Source organism: Trichomycterus rosablanca, chromosome 10, assembly GCF_030014385.1.
Source record: "Trichomycterus rosablanca isolate fTriRos1 chromosome 10, fTriRos1.hap1, whole genome shotgun sequence".
NCBI lineage: Eukaryota > Metazoa > Chordata > Actinopteri > Siluriformes > Trichomycteridae > Trichomycterus > Trichomycterus rosablanca.
Window position 1 is genome coordinate 35,934,089 of NC_085997.1, and position 19,439 is coordinate 35,953,527.

Below are 19,439 nucleotides of genomic sequence, written 5' to 3' on the forward strand. Positions count from 1 at the left end.
AAAACACCCACGCTGCATTGCAAAAAATATTTATTAACCTCCAACTCTCTATAGAACAATCCATGCTGCTCGCGTTGCCAAATCCACTCAGATTCATTTATTTTTCCTCCTTGATTTTACGCTGCACATCAGCACACAAACTCTGATCACTCGCTACTTGTTGACGTGTATTTTTGGACGTGGTATCATCAAACCTCTCATCACTTCTCGTGTTTGTTTTTGTGACAGAACGTAATTTGGGAGACCAGAGAAGCTCGCCTGTGATTCCAGTTGGTGATAGATGGTGTTGTGTGAAAGCCACACCGACTTGAAAGACTCCCGAGATCCAGTTGTGTAGTGTGAACTGTACAGCGACCTGACGACTTGGAAAGTCATGTAGTGTGAACTTGGTATAACTGGAACAGACAGTCAGGAGATGTTAGATGTGCCTCAAATGTAGGATTGTTTAAATCCAGGTTAAAAACTTTCCTCTTTTCTTGTGCCTATGATTGAGCTGTAATTTTTGCACTCTATTATTACTGCACTTTAGAGCTTTATTTTAATTACTTTATTATATTTTTTATGTTCTTAATCTTTTATTCTGTATGGAAAGCGTTTTATCTCTCTGGTTTAATTTCATGTTCTTTTAATTGTAGCCATATTTGCAAAAAGTCTCTCTGAGGTTCAATCTCAGGAATGTTTTAATGCTTTTAATTTTTAAAGCATTTTGAATTGCCTGTGCACTGTGTATAAAAGATGCTATACAAATAAACTTGCATTGCCTTCAGTTCAGGAGAAATTGATGGTTTGTAGGGAGGTAGAGGAGCTCAGTGGTCCCCAACCTCAGGTTTCATATCAGATATAATTTCATGGACCGGTGGGGGGCGAGAGAATTCAAAATAATATTATACGATGGCAATTGTAGCCTAGCGGTTAAGGTACTGGACTAGTAATTAATAGGTTGCTGGTTCAAGCCCCACCACTGCAAGGTTGCCTCTGTTGGCCCTTGAGCAAGGCCCTTAACCCTCAATTGCTTAGACTGTATACTGTCACAGTACTGTAAGTTGCTTTGGATAAAAGCGTCTGCTAAGTGCTAAAAATGCCCAACAGTTGCTGCATGGCAGAGCCGGCATTCAACCTCTCAGTCTTTCAGTTAATAGTCCATTTGTTTCTCTACATACTTTTTTAACCAGCTTTCACCCTGTTCTTCAATGGTCAGGACCTCCACAGGACCACCACAGAGCAGGTATTATTTAGGTGGTGGATCATTCTCTGCACTGCAGTGACACTGACATGGTGGTGGTGTGTTAGTGTGTGTTGTGCTGGTATGAGTGGATCAGACACAGCAGCGCTGCTGGAGTTTTTAAATACCGTGTCCGCTCACTGTCCACTCTATTAGACACTCCTACCTAGTTGGTCCACCTTGTAGATGTAAAGTCAGAGACGATCGCTCATCTATTGCTGCTGTTTGAGTCGGTCATCTTATAGACCTTCATCAGTGGTCACAGGACGCTGCCCATGGGGCGCTGTTGGCTGGATATTTTTGGTTGGTGGACTATTCTCAGTCCAGCAGTGACAGTGAGGTTTTTAAAAACTCCATCAGCGCTGCTGTGTCTGATCCACTCATACCAGCACAACACACACTAACACACCACCACCATGTCAGTGTCACTGCAGTGCTGACAATGATCCACCACCTAAATAATACCTGCTCTGTGGTGGTCCTGTGGGGGTCCTGACCATTGAAGAACAGGGTGAAAGGGGGCTAACAAAGCATGCAGAGAAACAGATGGACTACAGTCAGTAATTGTAGAACTACAAAGTGCTTCTATATGGTAAGTGGAGCTAATAAAATGGACAGTGAGTGTAGAAACAAGGAGGTGGTTTTAATGCTATGGCTGATCAGTGTATGTTTCCATTCTTAATGAGGGGTGTCCACATTCTTTTGACCAAAGTGTATTTCAACAGCTTTTAAAATGTACTGGCCATTTCTCTTAGCTTTGCTACAGAAGCCATCAACAGATGCTATATACAGAAAGACAATTAGCCTATAATCAATTTGGCCATTAGCTTCTAGCTAATGCCTGGAAGAGCCGCGCAGACGGGTGAGATCTGTCTTCCTAACACAGCAGGGAAATAACAACGTATTGCAGGAGCTGCTTTAGGCCATGTTTTTATAAGCTCCTTTTACCTAAATTGGTGTAGCTGACGCTAATGGATTAGCGGGGTCTGTGGAAAACTGCACTCCACTTTGTCAGCTGATCCGAACAGTCTCCCAGAAGCTAAATTAAGTGCATTCCTCTGTTAGCACCTTCAATGTAAACGACTGCCTGTGCACTCCGGTGGATCTCTGGTGTTCCCTGCAGCTCAGCCGGTAGGATCAGCAGCTCTCCAGAATCTCCAGACCTCTTGACCTATTACGTAGACTGAGCTCTGTCGTCCATACTAATGCGCCAGCTGCACTGATGCGAGTTGATTCTCAGCTGTAGTATTGATTGGCCGGGTGCCCACACACACGCCCACACCTACTTTCTCTCTCCAAGGCATGTCGGAGGGGGTGCGCAATAGTCTCGGCGCTCCTCGGCTGGCACGTTGGAGGCGGCGCTAGCTGCATGATTCCATTAGGATGGAATTAGAGACGACTAGATTGTCTGAATAAAACAGGTCTGCTGTCTGTTAGAAGCTACATGGGTCAAGTCCATTTTATTTATATAGCGCTTTTTACAATGGACATTGTCTCAAAGCAACTTTACAGAATCCAGGACCAACAGACCAAAAATCTCTTTCGAGCAAGCCGATGGCGACAGTGGCAGGAAAAACTCCCTTAAAATTACAGGAAGAAACCTTAAGAGGAACCAGACTCAGCAGGGACCCACATCATTCTTGGGTGGACTGGAGGATACTTTAAATAAATAGGATTTACACAAATCATACCAACAGAATTAAAATGAAATAAACGTGAAAACTAGCCAAAACAATTATTGGAGTTATTAATTATTTGTCTCTGATAAATTCTGTAGTGAGTTCTTTTGGTGCAAACAAGCCAGGTTTCATCTAGCAGGAGCAGCATTGTTGGCACATGGGTGACACTGTTTACAGTCAAGTAAGCTTTAAATGAATATGAGGTTGGAGACTGGGGTCTGAAGCATTGACAACCCCCAAAGGCTGATTACTTAAAGAGCAATATCACGTAAATACAGTACAGTTAATTGGAAAGGGGGTAGTTGGGCGCCCAGGTGGCGCAGCGAAATATTCCGCTAGATTCTGAGCTCACAGGTTGGCTGGGCGCCCCCTAACAGGCATAATTGGCAGTGCCTGCAGCAGACAAACCTGGCGTCCAGTCTGCTGGTTGGGAAAGACCAAACTAATTAGGTGTGGGGTTGTACAGGGCGCTTGTACAGAAAGTGGATTGGTGCGTGGCTCTCCACATTCAAAGCTGACCTCACCCACAAATCCATCAAAATATGGGAGAATAAGAAAGGTTTGGTGGACTTGTCAGAGGGAATATACACCCTCCTTGGACGACATTGGGGTCCCAAGCAGCGGATTGGCTACTTTAAATTGGGAGAAAAAAGAGGGCAGTTACTTTTTACCCCAGTTCCATTCCAGCACAACTTCTGAGATGTTTCCTCTGACCCTTGTGATCCCATCTTGTTTTGGTGGTACCACCAGGACGGTTGGGCACTTATTTGACACATTTGGTCATGTCTAAAGGAGGACATACCCCCGTTTATCCTTCTTGCCGCTGCAACAGTGACTCCTACTGACTGGTCGAGGGTGCTGACGTGGGCAGAAGAATGCGAAGAGAGGAGAATGTTCCTCTGTAAGTGCTGGGACTCTGTGAGCATCCATCGTTGGGCAGTGTATAGATATAAGGGAAGTGTGCATTTAGCAGGGGTTGCCACAGGAGAACTGAGTATATATAAATTAAGACAATGCAAAAAGGCCAGAGAAAACTGCCAGTTGTTGTTGATAAGATGGTCAAACAATGGCTCTTCTAATCTGCTGCCAATGGCTGGCTACAGTTTTGACTGTGATGTTGGCCCTCCTTTCCAAGGCTCATCCAGTGTTGGGCCACCCGAAGCCCAAATGCCTCATTATCCAGCTTCTATTAACCTTCAGATGATGGATTACCACCCTGACATTCTCCTCTCAGTTGCAAACTGCTAAAACAGCCCTAAACCATGATACACCCTCCACTATGCTTCACATCTGGGACGAGGTCTTGATGTCTGTGTGAAATGCTGTTCCTTTAAACATAGCAATGTGCATTTTTGACCAAAAGTCTAAATTGTATTGCATCCAGTGTGATAGCAAAGGTCACCAGAGTGCACAGGAGAAGTGAGTATATCCAAATTAAGACAAATGTAAGTGCAAAAAAGCCTAAAGAAGAATGACCGTTATTGTAGGCAGTTATGGTTCTTCTAATGTGCCACCAATGTCACCCATCCAGGCGAACAAGCTGAAGACAAAGACAGTGAAGAACACGCTGAATCCTGTCTGGAATGAGACGCTCACCTACTGCGGCATCACAGAGGAAGACATGTGCAGAAAAACACTCAGGTATTTTTTATCAGAAGTTCATTACTCGTGGTCGTGACACTCGTTCTTCACAGTGAACATCCTGCAAAAGTAACAGCTAAAGACTAAACGGTAAAGTGGTGAACACATGCTTTCCCTAAGTCTTAGTGTAATAACAACACCTTCCTGTGGGGCTGTATTAAAGGCAGGAAGGACCAAATCCCAAAGAAGTGGTCAGATTGTTGCAGTCATTTAGCATTCTGTGACCTGATAATAACATGTATGTTCAGGAAACAACTCGGTCTCTGAAGTTCCTACAGGTTCAGACAGATAGATAGACAGATAGACTATATCGATAGATAGATAAATAGATAGACAGTTAGACAGGCCTATTGATTGATCAATAGACAGACAGGCAGACAGACAGACAGACAGACTAGATAGATAGATAGATAGATAGATAGATAGATAGATAGATAGATAGATAGATAGATAGATAGATAGATAGATAGATAGACAGACAGACAGACAGACAGACAGACAGACAGACAGACTACATAGACAGACAGACAGATTACATTGATAGACAGACTACATTGATATATAGATAGATAAATAGATAGATAGATCGACAGACAGACAGACAGAGAGACAGATAGACAGACATACAGACAGACTACATAGACAGACAGACAGACAGACAGATCGACTATACTGATAGACAGACTATATTGATAGATAGATAAATAGATAGATAGATAGATAGATAGATAGATAGATAGATAGATAGACAGACAGACAGACAGACAGACATATATTGATAGACAGACTATATTGATAGATAGATAGATAAATATATAGATAGATAGACAGACAGACAGAGAGACAGATAGACAGACATACAGACAGACAGACTAGATAGACAGACAGACAGACTAGACAGACAGACAGACAGACAGATAGACTATATTGATAGATAAATAGACAGACAGACAGACAGACAGACTAGATAGATAGATAGATAGATAGATAGATAGATAGATAGATAGATAGATAGATAGATAGATAGATAGATATATACTGTATATAGACAGACAGACAGACAGATTATATTGATAGACAGACTATATTGATAGATAGATAGACAGACAGACAGACAGACAGACAGATAGACAGATAGATAGATTTTTTTACTTTTTTTTACTCATCTCAATTGCAAAGGGACACCCCCCCCCCCTTGGCTCACTGAGCCCCCATGGTTGAAAACCGCTGATCTATTTTTATCGTCTGTATTCTCATGTTTATTTTTTCCTCTGGACTCCTGAATCTGTGGCTGTATGAGAGTTTTGAAGACTTGAACCCTGACGGGCACCAGTTTTTGTGTACTATAATACACACAGTTTGAAAATTGATGAACCACATACAAGCTGAACAGCCGCTGATGATCAGGGTGTTGAGAATGAGCCTGACCTCAGTACTGAGGTCATTCTGAAGCTCTGATCCACGCTTGTTCTCTGTCTCACTTCCTCTGTCTCTTCCTGTCTCTCTGCCAGCCTGAGTGGCAGATTGAGGTTACAGTTACTTCTGGGGGGCATTTTATTTTACTGACCCTTCCAGAGCTTGTGAGTAGTGGGTGAGGGGCTATGTGAGATAGAACAGTAGATGGTGGATGTTTTACGGCCTGAAGCAGAAGATCCGGTTGGAAATCTGTCCCTGTGTTGTCAAAGGGTTGAAGTCAGAACTAAAATGACCAAAACGTGTGGGGTTTGAACCTCTGGAACCTCAAATTGCGTCTAAAATGCAAGAAAATCTTTTAATTCGGCTTTCTGCAATGAACCAGGCACTTCTGTATTTGGTGTTCTTTTTTTGGGGAAGGGGGGGGGTATAGGCACTTCTGTATTTGGTGTTTGGTGGTTCGGGGCACTTTTTGATTGATGCATGCCAGAAAACACGGCTTTGAAAAGCGATGCATACAATTTACCGCCTTCACACAGGTGCACGTCTTCATTTAATCGCTTCTCATCTGAACGATGCCACTTTGATAGAAGTACGCTCACTTACTTTCATGTTAAGATTGAAGGAGCGCCCGCCGTCCCTCCCTCCGTCTGTCCTCATCTCCACTTCACCTAAAGATCAAGTGCTTCACCCTCCGGCTTTGACTCCCAGCTCATTATAATTCGGATGTTCCTCGGGCTCCAGCGTAAGTGTGCCAGGCTGAACGCTGGTGTTCCTCCGGATGACAGGGTGACACGTTCCAAATTACTGGCCACCGCTTAGGCTGCCATAGAGGAACACGTGCGCAGAGCTCCGGAAAGCTGCTGACAGGACCTAATTTTGCTAGACGAGAAGAAACAAAGAGAAAATACAGAAAGGGTGCTCACAGATAATATACATCTAGACTAGTTTTTCAAATGTATGTGGACACCACTTCTAAGTATTGAGCTATATAGATAGATACTGGTCAATGATTATGATTAACAGATTGGGAAAGCCGGGCTGGCTCACTTACATTCCTTCCCTTTACCATAGTTTTTTTTTTGCCCACAAATGAAAACATGACAGACTTCCTTGCCAAATGGCAATAATACATGTGAAAAAAAGCTTTAAAAAGTGAAACATGCCCAAATAAGAACAACACACAGTGATGTTGATGTGGAGCATGTTACGTGCCCTTGTGTGCTGCATGAGTGACAAGTTAAACAGATCGAACTTTATTAATCCAGAGGGAAATTATTACGTTACAGCAGCAGGAACAGAGAACTCTACACGTCACGAATCTATATTACACAACCACAGGGGACAAAAACACAATAAGGTGGAGACATACAGGGACTCTGCTATATCCAAATATAGAGTTGACATCACAAATGACATCACTTTTCTACATCGTCACCTTCTGATGCATTTTTTCAGCGTCGTACCAACTTTTTAATGCCGTCAGCAAAAACGTTTTTGGTTGAACTTGTAGCCACTAATGCAGGACTGCTTTCACATCATCATTATTATTCCACTAGCACACCAGTGCCGAGATCCTGAACTCTTCGGTTCGAAACTCAGCGTTGCCACCGGTCGGCTTGGCGCCATCTAGCAGGCATAATTGGCAGTGCCTGCAGCAGATACTAATTGGCCACCGTATCTGCAGGGTGGGGACCGGACTATGTGTGGGTGGGTGGGTCTTCATACGCTGTGTAAGGACCCTGACTGGCGGAAGAGACGCCTGTGCAGAATGCAGGGGCAAGAAGAGGAGGGCTGTGCAAGTGTCGGAAGAGGCATGTACAGCGACGTGCTCTCCTCGGATGTAATCTGGTATCCCTCAGCAGCGGAAGACAAATTGAGCGTGCTAAATTGGGAGGAAAAACAGGGAGAAAATGCATTAAAAAAAACAAATAAAAAATAAATAATTATGTTTTTTTCTGTGCACTCCAGTTATCTTTACTGGTTGTGCTTTTCCTTCGCTGGCAGATGTGGGCCTCAAACTAGCATGTCCTCCTACACACACGTGTGGAGGACCGCACTACTCTCTCCGTATTCCTCTACCACTGTTTCTTCCAGTGTCTTGAGCAAACAGTAGGAGTCGCTGTTGCACCAGCTATAACGTGATTGTCAAACCCGAGACTTTAAACTCAGATTCAGTTTAAGCACCATAAAATCATTTTTTAAGGTTTAAGAATTGGTTAGAGGAAGAAAAGCTGTTGCCCCCTCTCCAGCACCCCCCCCCCCCCCCCAACCCCCCAGCAGCGCAAACTCACAGAGTGAGTCACGAGCACAAACGTCTCCATTCCTGATTGCACGGTGCCTGGAACCAAAACATAATAAATAATTCTTCAGTTGTTTGTTTTATTTATCTCAATTAAGAGTCCCAGCTTGCTCGGCCCCGAGCTAATGGATCCAGGTGGCTCCGAAATGTTCTTCAGACATCCTCGTATCGCTAATGGTCCTTTAATGAATCGGGTTTTTTCAGACTCATCTCCACTGCATTTATAAACACTGGAGTGAGGTAGAATCACAGGGTTTGCCAGAGCATGTGGCCAAAAGTATGTGGACATGTGATCACAATCTTTTATTCCAATACCACAGGCATTGATACTGAGTTAAACCTTCCTCAAGATTTTGGAAAGCATCTGTGGGAACTTAAAAAAAGCATTTGAGAGGTCAGACACTGAGGCCTGGCTCACAATCAACGTTCCAGTTGAATCCCAGATGAGTTCACTCAGGTTGCTTGAGTTCCACACCAGCCTTAGTGATAGTGGAACAGGAAAGGTCAATCGTATCTCAGTCATTAACATGGGTGTCCATATACTTTTGATCATTTATTAAACATGTCCCATACATGTGTGTGTAAACCTTGCACTTCATCTGTCTGTGTTCACCCAGAGTATCCGTGTGTGACGAGGACAAGCTGACGCATAACGAGTTCATTGGAGAGTCGCGCGTGGCCTTACGGCGGGTCAAGCCTGACCAGCCCAAACACTTCAACATCTGTCTGGAACACCCACCGCCTGTAAGTGTGTGTGTGTGTGTGTGTGTGTGTGTGTGTGTGTGTGTGTGTGTGTGTGTGTGTGTGTGTGTGTGTGTGTGTGTGTGTGTGTGTGTGTGTGTGTGTGGATGCAACATGAATAATTCAATCATTTAGCGACATATCAAAGGTGCAGACGCGGAGATTAAAAAGCAGGTCGGAGATCAAAGAAGAGGGAGCGCGGCTCTGTAAACATCTTCTGATTTGAATGTCGAAATCCTTATTAGAGATGCATCACCCCACAACACTCGGGCGGCCTCTGTTAGTGCATCGATGTCAGACTGAAAAACGCCGGATCATTAAACACAACATCATGTTACACAGAGCAAAAATACAAACACAATACAGGTAATAAAACGTTTAATGTATTGGAGGGACAAAGTTATCCAACACCCAGATCACCAGTGTTTTAGCATCTTAAATACTCAATTACCCGGTTCATCAAATGTTGCAAACTGAACCGAGTCAGGCTTGATTTCAGCAGCACTGTAGGATATAAATCTCACTGTTATAAACCTTAAACTTCCTACAGGAACACTGTGCTACAATTTGAAGCATGTTCCAAAACATGGGAACAAAACTATGTGTTCTTTTATTCCTATGTAGGAACATCCTTTGAACTGTTGCACAGTGTTCCTGTAGAAACTTTAAGGTAAAATAAGGTTGTATTTCTCTTTGTAACCCTATATACACCAGTCAGACATAACATTAAAACCACCTCCTTGTTTCTACACTCACTGTCCATTTTATCAGCTCCACTTACCATATAGAAGCACTTTGTAGTTCTACAATTACTGACTGTAGTCCATCTGTTTCTCTAAATGCTTTGTTAGCCCTCTTTCACCCTGTTCTTCAATGGTCAGGACCCCCACAGGACCACCACAGAGCAGGTATTATTTAGGTGGTGGATCATTCTCAGCACTGCAGTGACACTGACATGGTGCTGGTTTGTTAGTGTGTGTCGTGCTGCTATGAGTCGATCAGACACAGCAGTGCTGCTGGAGTTTTTAAACACCTTACTGTCACTGCTGGACTGAGAATAGTCCACCAACCAAAAAAGTCCAGCCAACAGCGCCCTGTGGGCAGCGTCCTGTGATCACTGATGAAGGTCTAGAAGATGACCGACTCAAATAGCAGCAACAGATGAGCGATCGTCTCATCTACATTTACATCTACAAGGTGGACCAACTAGGTAGGAGTGTCTAAGAGAGTGGACAGTGAGTGGACACGGTATTTAAAAACTCCAGCAGCGCTGCTGTGTCTGATCCACTCATACAAGCACAACATACACTAACACACCACCACCATGTCAGTGTCACTGCAGTGCTGAGAATGATCCACCACCTAAATAATACCTGCTCTGTGGGGGTCCTGTGGGGGTCCTGACCATTGAAGAACAGGGTGAAAGCAGGTTAAAAAAGTATGCAGAGAAACAGATGGACTACAGTCAGTAATTGTAGAACTACAAAGTGCTTCTATATGGTAAGTGGAGCTGATAAAATGAACAGTGAGTGTAGAAACAAGGAGGTGGTTTTAATTTTACCATATGAAGAAAAAAGCTGCAGTTGTAGACGTGATTAGTTGTGTTTTTAACATGCTCATGGGATTTTAATGCTCATTACCAACCATGGATTTATTTTATTTGTTTTGTGTACCAACCTGCATCTGTTGGGTTTTGAACCTAAAAGCAGCACAAGCTCAAACCAGTAATGGACTGGTACTGGGATTCAGAACCAGCTCATGTTGTTCTGTGCTGATTTGTATTTCAGCAGGGTTAGCTATAAAAAAAACACTGTTAGCATTTTTGACTGATGTTAGCTTTGATCTGTGTCTTTCAGCTGCCGTCTCCGACCGCCATGACCACCGCGCTCCGAGGGATCTCGTGCTACCTGAGAGAGGTACTTGCTCCGTCACCCCATAAATGTTTAACGGCTCAGTGAAAGTGTTGTTCAAGGTCTTCAGGGATGTCTGCTGCCCTCCCTCTCTCGACTCACTCCCTCATTAGCAGATCGATTGGTGGAGCCGGGCGACTCGGAGCAGCAGATTAATGCTGGACACCTGATAATTAGTCTCAGAACAGAAGGACCTGCCAACAATGAAGTGAAAAATCAGCAATTATCTGAACTGCAGCGTTTAAATCTGTAACATGTAGCATTCAGTAGTGATATGGCGATGAAAACACCAACCACCACAGACCGATATATATCATCAAACACCAACATTCTCCCAACAAACACCAATATATACCATTAAACACAAACATTCTCCCAACAAACACCAATATATACCATCAAACACCAACATTCTCTAACAAACACCGATATATACCATCAAACACCAGCATTCTCTAACAAACACCGATATAAACCATTAAACACCAACATTCTCCCAACAAACACCAATATATACCACCAAACACCAACATTCTCTAACAAACACCAATATATACCATTAAACACCAACATTCTCTAACAAACACCGATATATACCATCAAACACCAACATTCTCCCAACAAACACCAATATATACCATCTAACACAAACATTCTCCAACACAAACACCAATATATACCATCTAACACCAACATTCTCTAACAAACACCAATGTATAGCATCACACACCAACATTCTCCAACACAAACACCAATATATACCATCAAACACCAGCATTCTCCCAACAAACACCAATATATAGCATCAAACACCAACATTCTCCAACACAAACACCAATATATAGCATCAAACACCAACATTCTCCAACACAAACACCAATATATAGCATCACACACCAACATTCTCCAACACAAACACCAATATATAGCATCAAACACCAACATTCTCCAACTCAAACACCAATATATAGCATCAAACACCAACATTCTCTAACAAACACCAATATATACCATCTAACACCAACATTCTCCAACACAAACACCAATATATACCATCTAACACCAACATTCTCCAACACAAACACCAATATATACCATCTAACACCAACATTCTCCAACACAAACACCAATATATAGCATCAAACACCAACATTCTCTAACAAACACCAATATATACCATCTAACACCAACATTCTCCAACACAAACACCAATATATACCATTAAACACCATCATTCTCCCAACAAACAACAATCTCCAACACAGACCAATAGATAGTTTCAAACACCAATATTCTCCAACACAGACCAAAATACACCATCAAACACAAACATTCTCCAACAAACACCAACATTGTCCAACAAACACCAACATTGTCCAACACAGACCAATAAAAATCAAACACCAATATTTCCTTATACAGACCAATATAAACCATCAAACACCAATGTTCTGCAACAAACACCAACATTCTCCAACACAGACGAATCTATACCATCAGACGCCAATATTCTCCAACATACACCAATATTTTTCAACACAGAGCAATATAAACCATCAAATACCAACATTCTCCAACAAACAACAAACACCAATATATTCAAACACCAACATTCTCCAACACAGACCAATATATACCATCAAACACCAACATTCTCCAACAAACACCAATATATACCATCAAACACCACCATTCTCTAACACAGACACCAATATATACCATCAAATATTCGACTTATAATTATGACCAAATCCAAACTAAGTCAAGCGTATGAGGGTTAAGGGCTTTGCTTTAGGATGGGGCCTGAACCAGTGACCTGATTACTGGTTCAGGGCCTTAACTGATAGACACCTCTGCCCTGAAGGGATTTTAATTCAGAGCTTCCCTCACAGTGACTAATGTTTGGTGGAATCACAGGGGTGTGGTGGGTCATGGAGATTAAAAAAGCCACCAATGGCAATAAAAAGTTAATCAACTAAACATAAAAATAGACCCTTCAAAGATTAACTGAATGATGAGGAATGAGGCTTAAAGCCGAACCTCTGGACTTTGTGTATTCTGATTGAGGTGGTACTCACAAATGGTTGTGAAGACCATTTCTGTTCCCTCAGTGAAGATAATAAAGACGAGTCATTTCTGGACAGAATGATGTTGAAAGACTATGAAGATGATGATGATGGTGATGATGAAGATGATAATTATGAGGATGATGATGATGGTATTGATGATAATGATGAATTCTAAAAGGAAATATTGTTTTATTTGATTTCCTGGAGCACAGCTTTTGTTATTTTCCAGATAGTCAGTGTTTGTACAGAGTCTCACACTCACATGTAAAAACCAGGAGCGCATCCATAAACAAAACAACACCGCGACCCTGCGATGCTATAAATACTCACGTGTGTATGTAACAGCGCAGCCTGTGGACATGAATGACTCACGCTCGCTCTCTGGATCCTGACTTTTACTTCATGTTCCCCTCCCCCTCCACGCCCTCGTTCCTCCTCCTCCGTTCTGGAATTATCCAACACTCACCAGTGTATATCAACAATATTCCACAACAGACACCAATATATACCATCATACACCAATATATACCATTAAACACCATTATTCTCCAACATACACCAATATATACCATCAAACACCAATCTATACCATTAAACACCATTATTCTCCAACATACACCAATATTCACCAACACAGACTAATATATACCATCAAACACCAACAAATAGAGATTCTCTAACAAATAGAGATTTTTAAATAAAGCTCACTGTAGGTGGTGGTCCAGCATGCCCCACCTAAACAGCATCAGTGCCCCTTGGCATCAGTTCTCCAAATCTCTGGAATGGCTCTTGAACATCATTCTCTCATACATATTGGTCCAAAATCTCCTGTAGGTGCTTGGTTGTGATGGGATCTGGTCTCTAAAAGCCACAGAAAATGATTTACACATGTTTAAAGCCTTGCACTGTGGGATGGAGACACTCTAGAAGAAACCACTCCAATCAAGATAGAAGTGTTTTATTATTGTCATTAATCTGAATAACCGTACTGATTTAGAGCGACCCTTTGGTTTAATGATAAGAGTTATTAATGCCCTCAATCCTGGACTGTTCTCTTTGTGACTGAAGCTCCTACCATCCGTCCACAAGTCACTTAGGTATTTTTATCTCACCCTCTGATTATTATACTGTATAAGCCACAGACGGTGTGTGTGTGTGTGTGTGTGTGTGTGTGTGTGTGTGTACAGTGGGAGACAGAGCAGCAGCGCAGTTTGGAAGAACGGGGTCGCTTGCTGCTGTGTTTGCAGTTCCTCCCTCCGACTCCAGAAGAGGGCGACGTTCCTCCTGAACCAAAGGAAAGAGCGAAGGGGGGTCTGTGTGTTGGCGTCAAACGCTGCGCCCACCTGGCAGCCATGGACGTCAACGGACTGTCCGACCCCTACGTCAAAACGTGAGTGAGGACCTGGGTTTTAATCTTTAGTAGGAACTTGAGTTCTAATCCCAGAGTCATGTAGTTTACTCTGAGGAGACTTGAATTGTTGGGAATAAAGTGCTGTAGGTTGAATGGGTGGGATAAACTGCTGTATTAACCACACACACACACACACACACAAACACACACACACACTTGTGCACAAAAGAAAGAAGTCAAAGCTATTGAACTAATGAACTCATGAGCTTCACCTCAATTAACTGGTAATCTCTCTATTTCTTTCATTACACTCTCTCTCTCTCTTTCACACACACACACACACACACACACACACACACACACGCACACACTCTGGACCTCGTTCACAGGTACCTCAAGCCAGATGTGAAGAAGAAATCAAAGCACAAGACAGCCGTGATTAAAAAGACGCTGAACCCTGAATTTAATGAGGTATGCACACGTGTGTGTGTGTGTGTGTGTGTGTGTGTGTGTGTGTGTGTGTGTTACCTGTACACAAATGTCAAGAACCAGACAGTATAATCAATATACTGGTTTTGCAGGGCATGGTAGATCAAGTCAGTACATTTGGGGAAAGTCATTGCAAGAGTGGTATATAAACAGTCACATGAGTTAAATTAATGTTTGCTTCTGAAATAAGCTTAATATTTGATTTAGTTCTCTCAGAAGGGTTATAACGAGGGCCCTCCTAAATTCACGGGAAAATATGCTTAATATCACAGACCTCGTTTTTCAAATATCACAGATTTTACATATTTTTAAAGGAAAGAGCCACATTTCACGGCAGTCATTAAATTACACTCATAAACTGAATGATGGAATAAATAGAAGCTACAAAACACAGCACAGCTCCCTTAATAGCTGAATGTTAACCAAGAACATCCAGCGATGGTGCTCGGCGTGTTTTGATACCCCCCACCACCCCTTTGCGTCCACAGAATTGGTTAGAAGTCCAAACTCAGTTACCTGAGTCGTGTTTTCTAGCTGCTTTACACTAAGCGATTACTAACTGAATTGCCGTAGGATTGCTAGGAATCCTCATAGTGCAATTTTCACAGGAATTCCATGACTATGGATTAGGTAGGGGCTTAGTTATAATACGCCTTGGCAATTATTTGGCATTCTTTTTACCCCATTACAAATCCCATTGCATTTATATGTCGCATCACTACACCGTCGTTACTTTGTCATGGTTCGGTCAGCTTTCTCCAGGGCCCTCTGTCTTGTGTTGCCTGTAGCAGACGAGTCCCTGGTAATGCAGTCCAAGTCATGACACGAGGAGCGGTATCGCAGGTCCTTCCTTCCTGCTGCTGTAAGACTGTACAACCAGCACTGTTCCAGGCAGATCACACACTCACTTTAAATTACTCATAACAATGTTTGACTTTTTTCCCCATGGGAAATTATTACAATGTGCAATATTTCTCCCAAGTGCAATCATTTGTAATTATTTGTAATTATTTGTAATTATTGTAAGATTTTTTGCTGACTTATTATTATTATTATTAATACATTGTTCTTGCTATTGTCTATCTTTTTTATACTGAGTGCTGTACTGTCCCTTTGCTGCTGCAACGAAGTGAATTTCCCCACTGTGGGACTAATAAAGGATTATCTTATCTTATCTTAATACGAATACGACTGAATACCTCCATTGTCAATGAGATTCAGTGTGTTGTTCTCAAATAAAAAAGGAACATTTCATAGATTTATATAATGTAGTCGCCAATCCAGTGGTAAAAATATACAAAGTGCAAAATATGTGCATATGGACATGCATGAAATATGTGCAATTGTGATATATGAGGTAATAGAAGGTTCCTGGGGGTGAGGGGGTGGGAGGTTTAGTTGTTTTGGATGTTGCTGTATTAATTGATAATGTCCCTGACTGAGAAGTTGAGAAGTTCCTGTATAAGGTTTCATGTGCATTCAATAACTGGGCAGTATGGTGATGGGCAGCAGCAGTGCTATCAACCATAAAGCAGCTTCAGATGGTATCAGTCCAGCTTACTCTTGGTCGTTGTAGTCTTCTGAGTCCTTCCACAAATCCTGTCAACACTGCCTTCAATGTTTTAAATTTAATCATTTATTTCTTAATCAATTTCTGTCCAATTACATGATTGCATTTTTCCCTCTACTGCTGTTGGCCCCCACTACTGACCAAGGAGAGCCCCTCTGACACATGTGCAGTAACCGACCGCTTCTTTTCACCTGCATGAGAGAGGTTCACATGGGACTCAGTATCGCACACAGAGTCACGCACTGATCTCCGTTATCCCCCATCTCTATGCACCACCATCGATCAGCCAGCAGAGGTCGTAATTGCAGCAGTTATAAGGAATCCCCTCCGGCATCGAACCCAACGGACGAGCCAATCGTTGTCCATATAGACGCCCAGTGGCAATTCCTTAGTTGTATAGCAACTCTGACTGTATGATCTCACTCCGCCCTCCAGGAGAGAGATCACGTACGTGAGATTCAAACCCTCCATGGTGGTGGGTTCGTATCTTAGACTGCTGCACCACCTGAGCCCCTAGTGGATATTTTTCATCAACGTATCTTGAGACACATGAAGTTTATTCTGATTGGCCGACCCCATTTGTGCATTAACAGAGGTAAATGGGCATTTTGAATCCTGGACTCAAAGTTTGGATGCTTTTGCATCAGAGGCAAGGTAATGGGGGGGTGATAAACCGTAGAGAGAATGATTTGCTTTATCTCAGATTTGTTTCCATGCTTGTGCACACATAATTTTCTTTATTTCTGGCCCATGGCTGGTACGAGCCCCGGATTTAAATGTCAAGGAGCAGAAAATGTAACTGAAGTGGCTGAAATGGGTCACAAATAACACGATGCTGCTCAGGTCCCAGAGCTGCTGTAATAATGTACATTATTTACCTAAATGTCATGAACTTACACAACACTTACTTCTCACATTTGCTGTACAGGTGGCGGGAACTGAACTTTCTGGACTTCATTTTTAAATAGCAGAAGATATAGCAGCCTCCATGTATCTGAGACTGCTTTCCAAACATGTCTGTGGGAATTTGTGTCCATGGTTTTATTATGAAATATTATGCCCAGTATCCAATATTCTGCCCGGTCAGCCCAGTGTTTTACCCAGTTAATCCAGTAATATACCAAGTACCAAGCCTTCTACTAGGATAACATTATTCCACCAATTTAAACCAGTATTCTACCATTTACCCAGTATTCTTCCCAGCTAACCCAGTATTTACCCATTCAACTCAGTATTATGCCCAGTAGCAGGTATTCTAACCAATAAAACCAATGTTATGCCCAGTAACCAATGTTCTACCCAGTCAGCCCAGTGTTCTACCTAGTTAATTCAGTAATATAACCAGTCAGCCCAGTGTTCTACCCAGGTAATCCAGTAATAAACCCAGTCAGCCCAGTGTTCTACCTAGTTAATCCAGTAATAAACCCAGTCAGCCCAGTGTTCTACCTAGTTAATCCAGTAATAAACCCAGTCAGCCCAGTGTTCTACCTAGTTAATCCAGTAATAAACCCAGTCAGCCCAGTGTTCTACCTAGTTAATCCAGTAATAAACCCAGTCAGCCCAGTGTTCTACCTAGTTAATCCAGTAATAAACCCAGTCAGCCCAGTGTTCTACCTAGTTAATCCAGTAATAAACCCAGTCAGCCCAGTGTTCTACCTAGTTAATCCAGCAATAAACCCAGTCAGCCCAGTGTTTGTTTGACGTTTGTGTTATAAACTGTTTTGTTGACTCCTTTCTACAGGAGTTTTTCTATGAGATTTCGTTGAATGAACTGTCGACTAAAACTCTGGAGGTGACCGTGTGGGACTACGACCTTGGAAAGTCCAACGATTTTATCGGTAAGCAGCACTGGATTCTTTTTTAAGCTTGTAAGAAATCAAATTCCAAAACCATGGGTGTTAATATGCACATTTAAAATTAGAAAGAAAAAGTCCTTCCCTAAACTTTAGCCACAACATAAAACGCATATCAGTTATTTTATTTTATTAATTTTCAACACCTGTAAGTAATGGGTGTGGCTGAAAAAAAAAACTGATGAGATAAATTCGGAAGGGTGTCCACTTACTTTTGGCAATTAGATGGAGACATGGAACATCTAGACCAGGGGTGCCCAATACATCAACCGCCCAGTGCACGCATTCAAACAGGTCAACATGATTAACACTCTTTTTTTAATTTGCGGTTTGTTATTACAGCTACACCTCAGCCCGCCTAAAGTACCGCTAATCTAGAAAGTTTTCATTCATCAGTAGCCAGTTTGCACCATTTTTGCATTTTTCCTTTTGTTATCCACATTGTTTGTGAAGATGAGGGCGCAACCAAGCACAAAGCAACCAAAAACGCTTCGATTCAGGCAGGAACGCTGCAGAGACGCTGTTTCATTCATACGTGGAAGAAGCTAATGGAGAAATTTTAACCCTCAATCTGACATTCATATGAAGTCAAGCGCCTCTGCTGGACAGTTCTGGAACATGCTGGCTGAGGAAAAATATCCAAACATGAGAAAATGTGCCACATATTTGACAGCATCTTTTGATCAACCTTCTTGTGTGAATCATGTAGAATTATGTAGTCTGGAATCAGCTGTCCAGACTACATAAACCTGACCCACACCATTCAGTGTAAATTATCAGAATAGGTCAGTGTGATTTTTTTAGTCGCTTGCCCTGTAAAGCTGAATATCAATATAGAAAAATGAAGCACATTTCAAAAAACTACAAAGCTTTTTTAAAACATGATGAGGCCAACCTTAAAAGTAGATCATGATGACCTGTCAGCTGAAATAGTAGATCTCAAGCCACGAAAGTGTGGGTACCCCTGATCTAGAGGACTATTTGTAAATGTAGATATTTCCTTTCATTACTAACCTTAACGCCGGGGTCCCCTTAAACCCAAAATGTCTTTTTAATTGTGTTCCGCAGGGGGCGTGTCTCTGGGCTGTCACTCGCAGGGCGACGCCCTCCAGCACTGGATCGACTGCCTGAAGAACAAAGGCAAGAAGGTGGAGCGCTGGCACACGCTGACCAACGACCTGCCTGGATCCACCTGCTAG

At 42.3% G+C, this 19,439-nt stretch overlaps 1 protein-coding gene across 1 annotated transcript in view; it reads left to right on the top strand.

Annotated features, from left to right (window-relative positions):
- doc2a (double C2-like domains, alpha) overlaps positions 1 to 19,439 on the top strand; it is a 30,623-nt gene extending 11,184 nt beyond the window's left edge. The window contains exons 4-10 of the mRNA XM_063003866.1: positions 4,433 to 4,542; positions 8,875 to 9,001; positions 10,855 to 10,914; positions 14,165 to 14,367; positions 14,718 to 14,799; positions 18,129 to 18,225; positions 19,309 to 19,439. Coding sequence (XP_062859936.1) covers positions 4,433 to 4,542; positions 8,875 to 9,001; positions 10,855 to 10,914; positions 14,165 to 14,367; positions 14,718 to 14,799; positions 18,129 to 18,225; positions 19,309 to 19,439 — 810 coding nt within the window. The remainder of the gene's footprint in view (positions 1 to 4,432; positions 4,543 to 8,874; positions 9,002 to 10,854; positions 10,915 to 14,164; positions 14,368 to 14,717; positions 14,800 to 18,128; positions 18,226 to 19,308) is intronic.